Source organism: Brachycentrus maculatus, unplaced genomic scaffold (genome assembly GCF_059751285.1).
Source record: "Brachycentrus maculatus isolate JH-2025_06_01 unplaced genomic scaffold, ASM5975128v1 h1tg000440l, whole genome shotgun sequence".
Classification (NCBI taxonomy): Eukaryota; Metazoa; Arthropoda; class Insecta; order Trichoptera; family Brachycentridae; genus Brachycentrus; species Brachycentrus maculatus.
Genome location: NW_028281188.1, coordinates 1 through 15,667, shown reverse-complemented (window position 1 = coordinate 15,667; position 15,667 = coordinate 1). Strand labels below are relative to the sequence as shown.

Genomic DNA, 15,667 nt, shown 5'->3' with positions numbered 1-15,667 from the left:
GAATCCTATTGGGATTCTAGTTGCTATTCTATTCTAGATGCTATTCTAGTTCAGAAATAATCGAAGAATGATGTGTTTAAGTGGAGGAATGGAAAATGTTATCCGTTAAGAAATGGATATGTCACTATGTGAAAGGTAGATGTCTCTAGTGAAATTCTAGTGATTCAAGAACAATGTTACGAAATTGGATCATATATCGCAGTCGTACAGGAGAAAGTGACCAACTACCAAAACGTAAAATGTTCAGGAGGGCCATTTAAAAGTCACTTTTGCTTGGCAACAAAATAAACACCAATGCAGTTAGTCATTTCTAACGAGCCAATATATTATACTTCCAAGTTTAAAATACTTTGGGATTTTTTCAAGACAATATTAAGCTTGTAAGATATCAAATAGTCAATGATCACGTTTTTGTAAAACAATGCACTTGGTCACTTTCTCCTACGTATGACTACGATACGTAAAGAACTTCCAAGAATTTGAGTAGTGTGGTTGTCAATCATGGGTAGAATTGGTGAATTTGACACGTGTGTTAAGTGATGACTTAAACCAGCCTATGACGGTTGTAAATTCCCCGTAAATGCCCAGACTTCCATATTCCTCGTAATCTTTGTTGAGATGTCAAAAAATAATCTGAAAAATAACTCCTATAATTGGAGATAATCCGGATTTGTGAACAAGTATTTGGACACACTCAAAATGTTGTAAACTCTGTTAATATTTGACCTTGTAACAAAAATCTGACAAACTAGCTATCACGCTCTTCCCGCAGAGGTAGGCAGACATAAAAGAACGCCGCAACGCCCTATCTTTGCAAACAATCCTCGCCTCTTCCACATTTATAAATAAATTTAATAATTGTCCACCTCTGCAGTGTAATGGTCACCACGCTCGGCTACCGTTCTGGAAGTCCCGGGTTCGATTCCCAGCGGGGTTCAAATAAATATAAGTGATTTTTTCACTGTAATATTTATTCAATATTACCCTGGACTGGTACCTGGAGCGGAGGGCTGATCACCTTCCCTTCATGTGTAAACGATCAAGATAACACTGTGTTTATATGAAGCAGTGCCCTATGCACCATTGGGGTGCGGATAAGGGTTTATTATTATTATTATTCATTTTAATCATTTTAAAAATAGTTGAAATAATAATAATAAAACCCTTATCCGCACCCCAATGGTGCATAGGGCACTGCGTCATATAAACGCAGTGTTATCTCGATCGTTTACACATGAAGGAAAGGTGATCAGCCCTCCGCTTCAGGTACCAGTCCAGGGTAATATTGAATAAATATGACAGTGAAAAAATCACTTATATTTATTTTACCCCCCTTGGGAATCGAACCCGGGACCTCCAGAACGGTAGCCGAGGGTGCTGACCATTACACTACGGAGGCGGACGGTTGGATAGTTGAAAATAAGAAAAAATAGTTGAAAATAAGAAAAAATAGGAAATTGACATGAAAATGAATGTTTTATTCCTTTTTTGAAGGCGCAAAGAGAATGTGTAATTTTGGTGTGGGATAGGGCTATTCTAGTGGAGGAATGGGTGAAGAATGATGTGTTATATGGAGAGGAATGGAAGGTATACTCTCCTGACGAGCGGTTGGATAGAGGTTAACTGATTCAAAAGGTACATGAACTTGCCAAAGAGAGTTCAGACAAGATTAGCATATTTTTATAATGACAATTTGTTAGGGAGTGACATTCAGGCAGGACGAGTTCTGATATGATCACCCAAACTAGTTTTCGGGATATGCAGTTGTGCATATAACCGTGCACTGCATATAGAGACTGGTCCTTCTCGATTATGGGATTATGGGAGTGTTGCTTACGAAGGAAGAGAAACTTCAAAGCGAATCTTTAATTTAGCGAATTATTGAGTTTTTATTTGCTCATTCATTCATTCGTTCGTTTGTTCATTTCGTTCACTCCTTTCAAGAATGTCATAAATCAAGAATCATCAATTTTCAGTTACGCATGTTTTCGGAATGGCCAAAAAATGTTCTATATTCCAGCAAAAGTGGCATATTTTTAACTTAATATTTACCCGCTACAGGGCAGAAAGTGTTGTTTTTGCATTTTGAAGAAAAGGTATTGTTTAATTATTTTTTGAAATATACTAAATATTTTTCACATGGAGAAAAAACCTTCAGGTTTTACCTTAAAAGATGTGTTGCACAGTAAAAAGTTCAATAAGTGGCTTGATATTTATTTTTAATACATTGTATTATATTTAGAATCTTTACAAACATTCTGAAAAATCAAGTTTTTTGATTTATGACGTTCTTGAAAGGAGTGAGCGATTTGTTCACTCACTCGTCGGTCATTTGTTCGATTATTCTTTCATTCATATTTTCATTCGTGCTTTATTCATTTCTTCACCCCATTCATATCAATTCATTAATTTCTTCACCCTCTCATTCGTTGATAATTCATTAATTTCTTCACCCTCTCATTCGTTAATTTGATAATTCATTCATTTCTTCACCCTCTCATTCGTTAATTTGATAATTCATTAATTTCTACACCCTCTCATTTGTTAATTTGATAATTCATTAATTTCTTCACCCTCTCATTCGTTAATTTGATAATTCATTAATTTCTTCACCCGTTCAATCGTCAATTCGATAATTCGTTAATTTCTTCACCCATTCATTCTTCAATTCGATAATTCATTAATTTCTTCACCCGTTCAATCGTTAATTCGATAATTCGTTAATTTCTTCACCCGTTCAATCGTCAATTCGATAATTCGTTAATTTCTTCACCCGTTCATTCGTCAATTCGATAATTTATTAATTTCTTCACCCGTTCAATCGTCAATTCGATAATTCGTTAATTTCTTCACCCGTTCATTCGCTAATTTGTTACTGCGTTTATAATTTCATTCGTAAATCGTTCGTTCTTTCTTTCATTTATTCACACATCTATTCATTCATTCATTACTTAATATTTTTTTAAATCATTAGTTCACTTATACATTAATTCATTCATTCGTCAATAGTACTGCATTTTTCCAAACTTTCACTTGGTGCATTACATATCACAAATACGTAAAAATACGGTTGGCACGTATTTTTAATTAATTTATCATATTGAAATGCAATGCACGAATATGTTTTCAATAAAAATAAAACCTTAAAATAAGACCACTAATTTGAGTTTATCCATGTAAACACGACTAGTTTCCATAAATTCAAATGTTACCATCAGCAGGCGAAAATACAAATAGTTTGTATTTTCACCTGTTGATGAGAACATCGGTAGTTCTCGAAACATGTCGTGTTTACATTAATAAACTCAAGAGTGGTCTTATACAAGTGTTTTATATTTAAATTGAAATCATTCTAATATTATTTTTTGACATCTCATCAAAGATGAAGAAGAATATGGAAGTCTGGGCATTTACGGGGCTTACGACCGTCATAGGCTGGTTTAAGTGATCACTTTACACACGTGTAACATTCACCAATTCTACCCATTATTGACAACCACACTACTCAAATTCTTGGAAGTTCTATATATATGAACCAATTTAGGAACCTTGTTCATGAATCACTAGAACTTCACTAGAGACATCTATTGGTGAGATGTAAAGAAGCTTTTTATTAAGCAGAAACTCTTATATTAGTATGTGAGATCCGAATCCTGGATTATAATCACACACATGAGAAACGCCAGAAAATACCATTTTCATTTTTATTATTAAGCTTATAATTTGACCAGATAATTTATTTTAAATAACCCGTAAATGCCCAGACTTCCATATTCTTCTTCATCTTTGATGAGATGTCAAAAAATAATATGAAAATAACTCCTGTAATTGGAGATAATCCAGATTTTGTGAACAAGTATTTGGACACACTCAAAATGTTCTAAATGAAATCATTCTGTTATTCCACGAAGTTAATGCCAAATCATTTTTCTGTGTAAAAAATGTCATAATTATAATAAAAAATGAATAAAGAATTTTTGTAAGTATTTATCTCACCATACATAAGACAATGTTATAGTTCTCAGTACAAAAAAAAAGACTTTTTAAAATATACAGTACAAGGGTAAAATATTGTATTGATAAAACTAGAGATTTGAAATTTTGAACAAACGAAAATTTTAAATTTCATTAATTGATTCGGCAGTCACTTTGTGGTAAAATCTATCCATTTTTCATTAATGTTCTACTTAGTAAATACCACTATTTCTTAAAGTCTACTGTGACACGTGTTTCGATGCATTCCGCATCATACGGTGTTTGAAAATGATGCGGAATGCATCGAAACACGTGTCACAGTAGATTTTAAGAAATAGTGGTATTTTCTAAGTAAAAAAAAAGAAAATTCGAAACCTTATTTATTAGTTTTTATTTTATTATACACATAATTGCAAATTACAATACAGACTTTTCCCGTGCCGAGATCACATTTTACAATATTTTTTAATAAAATTAAATGAAAGAATTATTTTCTGAAATGCAAGAAATTCAATTCAATTATTTTTTATAATTAAAAATAATAATGATAAAACCCTTATCCGCACCCCAATGGTGCATTTGGCACTGCTTCATATAAACGCAGTATTACCTTGATCGTTTACACATGGAGGAAAGGTGATCAGCCCTCCGCTTCAGGTACCAGTCCAGGGTGATATTGAATCAATATTAGAATGAAAAATCACTTATATTTATCTAACCCCCCTGGGAATCGAAAAAGTATTAAATTGAAATATTTGGGTGAATTATAAAAATACAAATATTTCTCTTTGAAAAAATATATATATTATATTTATATATATATACATATATATATATATATATATATATATATATATATATATATATATATATATATATATATATATATATATATATATATATATATATATATATATATATATATATATATATATATATATATATATATATATATATATATATATATATATATATATATATATATATATATATATATATATATATATATATATATATATATATATATATATATATATATATATATATACATATATATATATATATATATATATATATATATATATATATATATATATATATATATATATATATATATATATATATATATATATATATATATATATATATATATATATATATATATATATATATATATATATATATATATATATATATATATATATATATATATATATATATATATATATATATATATATATATATATATATATATATATATATATAATATATATATATATATATATATATATATATATATATATATATATATATATATATATATATATATATATATATATATATATATATATATATATATATATATATATATATATATATATATATATATATATATATATATATATATATATATATATATATATATATATATATATATATATATATATATATATATATATATATATGTATATATATATATATATATTTATATATATATATATATATATATATATATATATATATATATATATATATACATATATATATATATATATATATTTCCCGATTCTCATCTCCCGTCACCAAACGATGCAAAAAAGGTTCATGTTTTTGTATCGCATTCAAAGCAACGCACGTTGAAACACGATCCAATAAATTGGCAGCCGACAATTGATGAGGTATCCAAACATCGTACCGCGAAACCATTCCCATACGCTTCAAATGTCTTAACCTCTAAGCTGCTCGATTTTGAGTGTCGAACTTTCCGTCCCGTGCTGGATTATTTTACATTACAATATTTTTGACAAAAAAAAAAACATTTTTGCCTATTTTTTGTAGTGAAACTTTCGGATATCCATCATAGATGTTCACAGTACACAATGCACTTTACTTATTATGTTTTTATGGTGTATTTACACAAAAATATTAACATTTACGGACTCGCGGCCTAAAGTATGGCGGCTGTATAGAAGACGCGGCTGTCGTATCTGCGGAGCACGAGCTGACCGGAAGTATTCACGATAAAGTTGACACTAAATTAAAATAATTTTGATATTTTATAAGAATAAATCAAAGAGAACTAATTCATCCATGCCTCGAACCAAATTTAAGTGCAAAAAATTATCCATAGGTGTTGATATAAGTACGTAAAGTTGAAAAACGACTATGCATGCGATCCGCAGTCAACGGTACTTCTATAAAAAGCGACAATAGATGCGATCCGCAGCTTACGGGTTAATACGGTTGTTTGGTTGACTCCCATCATTGACACAATCTCCCTGATGGTTAGACGTGGATTGGTGTCACTTATGACTTTTAACTTGTCGTCATCAGACTTCAATGGCCGCCCGGTACGTGGTTTATCAATGAGTGAAAAATCTCCAGATCGGAATTTTGTAAACCATCTTCGTACCTGTCGAACTTTGATGACATCTGCTCCATACACTTCACAAATGTTTTTGGTTGCCACACTCGCGGTATTGTCTTTACGGAATTCATAAAGTAAACAATGACGTAAATGCGCTTTATCGAGCGACATTTTCTCTGGCTAGGCCAAAACTGAATAGAAAGTAGAGGGAAAGCATCCTCTATACAATGGAATCATAAAACAGAAGATATTTTTATATATTATAAGATTTTTTTACCTGGCATCATAAAAAACGGTCATTACTTTTGCTTCAACCCAATATATATATATATATATATATATGTATATATATATGTAATAAAATAACTAGGTACCTACCTATACATTTTATTAAGTACTTACAAAAAGTACCTACATAAAACAGTTCTACCACCAGATGCCGCATGCGTCGCTCAGAATAAAACAAAAGACTTCCGATAATATTATTAACTGTCAGAATCAGATAGATAGATATAAAAATTATTATAAAGATAAATTAAGAATAAACTTTAATTACAAAGCAACACATTGTTTATTTTATTATTATACACCCACTTTACATATTATTTACACTTAATTTTCAAAAGGAAAATATTACCACGTTATATATATATATATATATATATATATATATATATATATATATATATATATATATATATATATATATATATATATATATGTATATGTATATATATATATATATATATATATATATATATATATATATATATATATAGTATATATGTATATGTATATATATATATATATATATATATATATATATATATATATATATATATATATATATATATATATATATATATATATATATATATATATATATATATATATATATATATATATATATATATATATATATATATATATATATAATATATATATATATATATATATATATATATATATATATATATATATATATATATATATATATATGGTAGCCACTACGGAGGCGGACACTTGAATATTAAGATGAATTGATAAAGGTGATTATAATATTTTTATATATTTTTATATATATATATATATATATATATATATATATATATATATATATATATATATATATATATATATATATATATATATATATATATATATATATATATATATATATATATATATATATATATATATATATGGTAGCCACTACGGAGGCGGACACTTGAATATTAAGATGAATTGATAAAGGTGATTATAATATTTTTGCCCAGTACAGTTATCCGACACTTGTTCGCGTGCAAATATTGACCCAATATGGTTAGTGTGAAGTAATTACTACAGAAAGTTTTTATTTTCCGATTAATTTAAAATAAAAATAACAATAATAAAAAATTACTCATACTATGAAATGCATCAAGTGTTTGCATTATCCAAACAATGATTTATTTCTACGATGACCGGAACGAGGACTCACCGCCATTATTCATAGCCATTCGTGAAATGCACCACCGCCATTATTCATAGCCATTCGTGAAATGCACTACAGTGTATCATATTCAAGTAATGTCATTTTTTCCTTCAGTATTTGTACGCTGCATAACACCATATATACAAAGAAAATTTACAAATAGGAAAATTTTACATTAGTGTTTTTAAAGACATATTGTATGGAAAATTAAAAAAAAATAAGTAAAGGATAAAGTTAGGTAATTCAAAAAAATATGTCTTGTTACCAGCCTCCGCCTCCGTGGTGTAATGGTTAACGTGTTTAGCTACCGTTCCGGAGGTCTCGGGTTCGATTCCCAGAAGGGGTCATATAAGTTGTTTTTCACTCTAATATTTATTCAATACTACCCTAGACTGGCACCTGAAGCGGAGAGATCACCTTCATGTGTAAATGATCAAGCTAACACTGCGTTTATATGATGCAGTGCCCTATGCACAATTGGAGTGCGGATAAGAGCTTGAAGAAGAAGACATGTCGCTCACTCCTTTCAAGAACGTCATATATCCAATTTTCAGTTGTATGTACATGTTTTCGGAATGCCCAGAAAATGCAAAATATCCCAGCAAAAGCGGCATATTTTTAACTTAATATTTACCTGCTACAGGACAGAAAGTGTTATTTTGCATTTTGAAGAAATGTTATTGTTTAATTATTTTTTTTAATTTACTAAATATTTTTCGAATCGAGAAAAAATCTTACCTAAAAAGATCTGTTGCACAGTAAAAAGTTCAAGAAGTGGCTTGATATTTATTTTTAATACATTGTTTTATATTTCGAAACTTTAAAAACGTTCTCCTGAAAAAACAAGTTTTTTGACTTATGACGTCATCGATTCTTTTCTATGTTTTGACTGATTTCTGTAACTAACTAACTACAGTACTAACTTCGCTCACTCCTTTTAAGAACGTCATTAATCAAAAAACTTGATTTTTCAGGAAAACGCTTTTAAAGTTTCAAAATATAATACAACGTATTAAAAATAAATATCAAGCCACTTATTGAACTTTTTACTGTGCAACAGATCTTTTTAGGTAAAACCTGAAAGTTTTTTCTCCATTTGAAAAATATTTAGTATTTTAAAAAAATAATTAAGCAATACATTTTCTTCAAAATGCAAAAACAACACTTTCTGACCTGTAGCGGGTAAATATTAAGATTAAAAAATGACGATTTCGCTGGGATATAGTACATTTTCTGGGCATTCCGAAAACACGCACAACTGAAAATTGACGAATTTTGATTTATGACGTTCTTGAAAGGAGTGAGCGATATATGGACATCATTCCAATGAAAGAAATTAAAATGTCCAGATTTGTAATTTTGGAGAGTTTCAAACGCCTCTTATTACTTATTAAAGAGAGAAAGAGAGAGTGTTGTGGATATCGCATTTAGAAGACATCTTCATAATGTTGCCACTGTATAGAGACGTTGCATGACTAGCGAAATCGCCATAACCTCAATAAAATGACCTAACTTGCAATATATATTCTGAAATACGAAGCTGGCGTCCTCGATACAGTGATTACATCTCGTCACCATTGTTAGGCATTAATGATCAACTCGCTTATACACTTAATAAAGCCATTTACATAATATCAATTAATTAGCGCATTATTTTTGACATCTCATCAAAGATGAAGAAGAATATGGAAGTCTGGGCATTTACGGGGCTGACGACCGTCATAGGCTGGTTTAAGTGATCACTTTACACACGTGTAACATTCACAAATTCTACCCATTATTGACAACCACACTACTCAAATTCTTGGAAGTTCTTCACATATCGTAGTCATACAGGAGAAAGTGATTGTTTTTGACAAGTGACAAGTGCATTGTTTTACAAAAACGTGATCATTGACTATTTGATATCTTACTAGCTTAATATTGTCTTGAAAAAATTAAATTTTATAGTTTTTGATTTGTAGATAGTTTTTCCGTTTTTTTTTTAAACAAAGAGAAATACTTGTGTTTTTATTATTTACACAAACATTTCAATTTTATACTATTTCTGTGAGCCTACGCAGCTCCATTTTTGAAATAGGTATCAAATTATGGTAGAGTGGGTTCGAACCGGGAAACTCTGACTCAAGAGTCCGCGACACTAACCACGGGGCCACAACCCGACACATTTTTACATATCGCTCACTCCTTTCAACAACGTCATATATCATAAATCGTCAATTTTCAGTTGTGCATGTTTTCGGAATGCCCAGAAAATGTACTATATCCCAGCAAAAGCGGCATATTTTTAACTTAATATTTACCCGCTACAGGGCAGAAAGTGTTGTTTTTGCATTTTGAAGAAAAGGTATTGTTTTATTATTTTTTTTAAATGTACTAATTATTTTTTAAATTGAGAAAAAACATTCAGGTTTTACCTAAAAAGATCTATTGCACAGTAAAAAGTTCAATAAGTGGCTTGATATATATATTTTTAATACATTTTATTACATTTTTAAACTTTAAAAACGATCTCCTGAAAAATCAAGTTTTTTTTTTTATATATGACGTTGTTGAAAGGAGTGAGCGATATTACATATTACAACTGTTTATTACTTTTATTGCATCTACAGACCAAACGCTACAGTTCGCCCCTGCGTTGTTCGATTCCCAGGGGTAGTCAAAATAAATATATGAGATTTTCACTCTAATATCAGAATATTTAATATTTACTCTAATACCCTTGATAGGTACCTAAAGCGCAAGACTGACCGCCCTTCCTTAGTATATTTACCGTCAAGATAACACTGCTGATAGACGATGCAGTGCTCTACGCACCGACCTATGTTGGAATAACAAGAAGGCTATTAAACTATTTCAAAAGCATTTTTCTGGTAACGTTTTGAGTGTGTCCAAATGCTCGGTCAGAAATATGAAACTTCTCCACTTATAAGTTTTTTTAATACTTTTTTTTTTGATCACCTTACCAGCCTTTGGCACGTCATAAGCCCTGTAAATACCCAGACTTCCATATTCTTCACCCATGTTAGAATGCAAAAAAAAAAAAAATTTAGTATTTTTGTAATATGAAGTAATAATAAGTAATATTGTAAAAATTTTGACTTATGTAATGATCAAGATGACGCTGCAGTGATGCGATGCAGTGCCCTATGCACCATTTAATGAGGATAAGAAGAAGAATCAAATAGTATTTTTAGTATTTTTAAAAAAATGTGATAAATTCGGATATGATATTTATGTGATTTTTAAAAACATACCCAGTAATGTCACACTTATATATATTTTATGTAATAATTCAGACTTGCTGACATAAAAACTTATCGATCAAGATGACACTGCAGTGCCCTATGCACCATTTAATGAGGATAAGAGGAAGAATTATTAAAAATGCTACTGTTTTTTAATTGGAAAAAATCGTGAAAAATTCGGATATATGTGATTTTAAAAACATACCTGTAATGTCACACTTAAATATTTTATGTAATAATTTAGACTTGCTGACATAATAACTTATCGATCCAGATGACACTGCAGTGCCCTATGCACCATTTGATGAGGATAAGAAGAAGAATAATTAAAAATACTACTGTTTTTAAATTGAAAAAAAAATCGTGAAAATTTTGGATATATGTGATTTTAAAAACATACCTGGTAATGTCACACTTATATATTTTATGTAATAATTTAGACTTTCTGACATAGTAACTTATCGATCAAGATGGCACTGCAGTGCCCTATGCACCATTTAATGAGGATAAGAAGAAGAATAAAAAATACTACTGTTTTTAAATTGAAAAAAAATCGTGAAAAATTCGGATATTTGTGATTTTAAAAACATACCTGTAATGTCACACTTATATATATTTTATGTAATAATTTAGACTTGCTGACATAATAACTTATCGATCAAGATGACACTGCAGTGCCCTTTGCACCATTTAAAGAGGATAAGAAGAAGAATAATTAAAAATAGTACTGTTTTTAAATTGAAAAAAAAAATCGTGAAAAATTCGGATATATGTGATTTTAAAAACATACCTATAATGTCACACTTACATATTTTATGTACTTGCTGACATAATAATTTATCGATCAAGATGACACTGCAGTGCCCTATGCACCATTTGATGAGGATAAGAAGAAGAATAATTAAAAATACTACTGTTTTTAAATTGAAAAAAAAATCGTGAAAATTTTGGATATACTTATGTGATTTTAAAAACATACCTGGTAATGTCACACTTATATATTTTATGTAATAATTTAGACTTGCTGACATAGTAACTTATCGATCAAGATGGCACTGCAGTGCCCTATGCACCATTTAATGAGGATAAGAAGAAGCATAAAAAATACTACTGTTTTTAAATTGAAAAAAAATCGTGAAAAATTCGGATATATGTGATTTTAAAAACATACCTGTAATGTCACACTTAAATATTTTATGTAATAATTTAGACTTGCTGACATAATAACTTAACGATCAAGATGGCACTGCAGTGCCCTATGCACCATTTAATGAGGATAAGAAGAAGAATAATTAAAAATAGTACTGTTTTTAAATTGAAAAAAAAATCGTGAAAAATTCGGATATTTGTGATTTTAAAAACATACCTGGTAATGTCACACTTGAACGTATTTTTCGATCACTCAATATCAACAGGTATAAAATGTTTTTAAAAGATTTCGCGGCGTTCGCGTGTTTCGATGCGGTTTTTAGTTTGGTTTGCGTTACAGTCACCGATTGTTACTTTGCGAATTGGGAAGTGTGCGGAGCCGCGACTGTCACCGCCGGCGGGTGACGGCGAGTGGCTGTAACGCGATGTGACAATAACTTTACAGCGTGCCCGCGAACTTTTTTTGCAACAATCGGGCGTAGGTACCTTTACAATAGAGATGTGACTTGTAGCTGAATGATTTTGAGAAATAGTGGTATTTACCGAGAATGTAATACTTGGTAAATACCACTATTTCTAATGCTATTTCTTCTCTCTCAAGTGGTATTTACCAAGTATGTAAGTTTGATCACAAGTAGCTGAATTTTCGATCACTTTATTAGGACGGTATTCGTATTTTTCTCGGCTAATACATATAAATATAAATATATATATATATATATATATATATATATATATATATATATATATATATATATATATATATATATATATATATATATATATATATATATATATATATATATATATATATATATATATATATATATATATATATATATATATATATATATATATATATATATATATATATATATATATATATATATATATATATATATATATATATATATATTTTATATATATATATATATATATATATATATATATATATATATATATATATATATATATATATATATATATATATATATATATATATATATATATATATATATATATATATATATATATATATATATATATATATTTATATATATATTTATATATATATATATATATATATATATATATATATATATATATATATATATATATATACATATATATGTATATATATATATATATATATATATATATATATATATATATATATATATATATATATATATATATATATATATATATTTATATATATATATATATATATATATATATATATATATATACATATATATGTTATATATATATATATATATATATATATATATATATATATATATATATATATATATATATATATATATATATATAATATATATATATATATATATTTATATATATATATATATATATTTATATATATTTATATATATATATATATATATATATATATATATATATATATATATATATATATATATATATATATATATATATATATATATATATATATATATATATATATATATATATATATATATATAAATTAAATACTTTCGGTCACAATCAGGACGCAAAGATTATGGCCACAAATAAAAGACCACTTTTGCCATAAATGGTAGATCACTCTGGCATCTATTTAGATGACCACTCTGGCTATAGATAATAGACCACTCTTGTTACAAATGGCAGATCACTCTAGCCACAAATAGTAGACCACTCTAGCCACAAAAGGTAGACCACTCTAGCCACAAATAGTAGACCACTCCAGCCACAAATGGTAGACCACTTTTGTCACATTGTCACAAATGATAGATCACTCTGGCTGTAAACAGATGACGACTCAAGCCACAATTAGAAGACCACTCTTATCACAAATGGTAGACTATTCTAGTCACCAATAGTAGACCACTCTTACCACAAATAGTAGACCATTCTAGCCACAAATAGTAGACCACTCTAGCCACAAATTGTAGACCACTTTTGTCACAAATGGTAGATCACTCTGGCTGTAAGCAGATGACGACTCTAGCCACAAATAGAAGATCACAAATGGTAGACTATTCTAGTCACAAATAGTAAACCACTCTTACCACAAATGGTAGACTATTCTAGTCACAAGTAGTAGACCACTCTTACCAAAAATGGTAGACAGTGGTCATCTATTTGTGGTCAGAGTGCTGACCACAAACAGATGACCATTCTGGCCATAAGCGGTAGACGACTCGGGCCAAAAACGCTAGACCACTCTGGCTAAAAATGGTAATCTTAAACCACTCCGGCCATAAATTGATGACCACCCTGGACACAAATGGTAGACCACTTTGGCCAACACGAAGAAGCTTCTCGAACGTTCGTTTTCTGTTATTATTATTTCTCTAATCTTCTTTCACTCGTATTTGAAGTATTCCTTATTACCTTGTCACGTGTATTTGAATAATTTTAAACAAGTTTCCGAAGCATTTTTCGGTGACGCATTTACGAGTGGATAATCCGAATCGATGAATCCAATTTTTTCCAGTTCAAATTCTGTTTTTTCTTAGTATATATTTGTACACAAACATGTTTACGAAAATCCAATTTTAAACCTGTTCCTTAAACCACTTTGTAGAAATGCTCTAACACAATAACATACGCAGTGTGTCTTTGTACTACGCATTCTGTTTCCGTAGTGCAGTGGTTAGCGCTTCTAGCCACCTTCCTGGATGTCCCGGCGATATCCCAGAGGGGGGATCTTCTTCTTCTTCTTCTTTAGTTAGGACTGTGCCTTATTATTCTCGGTATAGGAGGTGGAAAATCAGATATCTCTCCATCGTTTAGGTGGTCTTCCTGGGGGTCTGCTACCTCATGCATGTGGAAGAGATGATCCCAGAGGGGGATCTTCTTCTTCTTCTTCTTCTTCTTCTTCTATAGTTAGGACTGTGTCTTATTATTCTCCGGTATAGGAGGTGGAAAACCAGATATCTCTCCATCGTTTAGGTGGTCTTCCTGGGGGTCTGCTACCTTTTATGTTGATGTCTGCTGCTATCCTCACCACTCGATCCAAACTTGCTCTTCCCACATAATCCAGAAACGTCTTCTTTCTCTTCCCCATCGCACAACATCTTCGACATCGCAGATTCTTCTTATTTCAGAGTTTCTTACTCTGTCGCGAAGTGTTAGGCCTGCAATGGGTCGTAGAGTCTTCATTTCAGATGTCCTAAGAAGGTTTTTTGTTCTCGTGGTGTGTTTTTTGTCTTATTATATATTATATTATATTATATGATGTTATATTATAAGTGTTAGGCCTGCAATGGGTCGTAGAGTCTTCATTTTGGTAGTTCTTAGAAGGTTTTTCGCAGTCGTGGTGTCAGCTCTTGTTCCTTTACCGTATTTCATGATCGGTCTTATAGATGCTCACTTTACTCTCTTTCAACATGTTTTGATTTTTTTTTTAATAAAGTATATATATATATATATATATATATATATATATATATATATATATAT

At 29.3% G+C, this 15,667-nt stretch overlaps 1 protein-coding gene across 3 annotated transcripts in view; it reads right to left on the bottom strand.

Moving 5' to 3' along the window:
• LOC148302542 (putative multidrug resistance-associated protein lethal(2)03659) overlaps window positions 1–12,627 on the bottom strand; it is a 64,470-nt gene extending 51,843 nt beyond the window's left edge. Inside the window, exons 1-2 of one of the 3 annotated variants that reach the window (XM_088271433.1) lie at window positions 12,313–12,627; window positions 11,466–11,734 (exon numbers count right to left, since the gene is read on the bottom strand). In XM_088271433.1, coding sequence (XP_088127559.1) covers window positions 11,466–11,517 — 52 coding nt within the window. In that variant the 5' untranslated portion in view covers window positions 11,518–11,734; window positions 12,313–12,627. The remainder of the gene's footprint in view (window positions 1–11,465; window positions 11,735–12,312) is intronic. The other 2 variants (XM_088271436.1, XM_088271435.1) reach the window with 2 other exon arrangements.
• Between the last annotated feature and the right edge of the window lie 3,040 nt (window positions 12,628–15,667).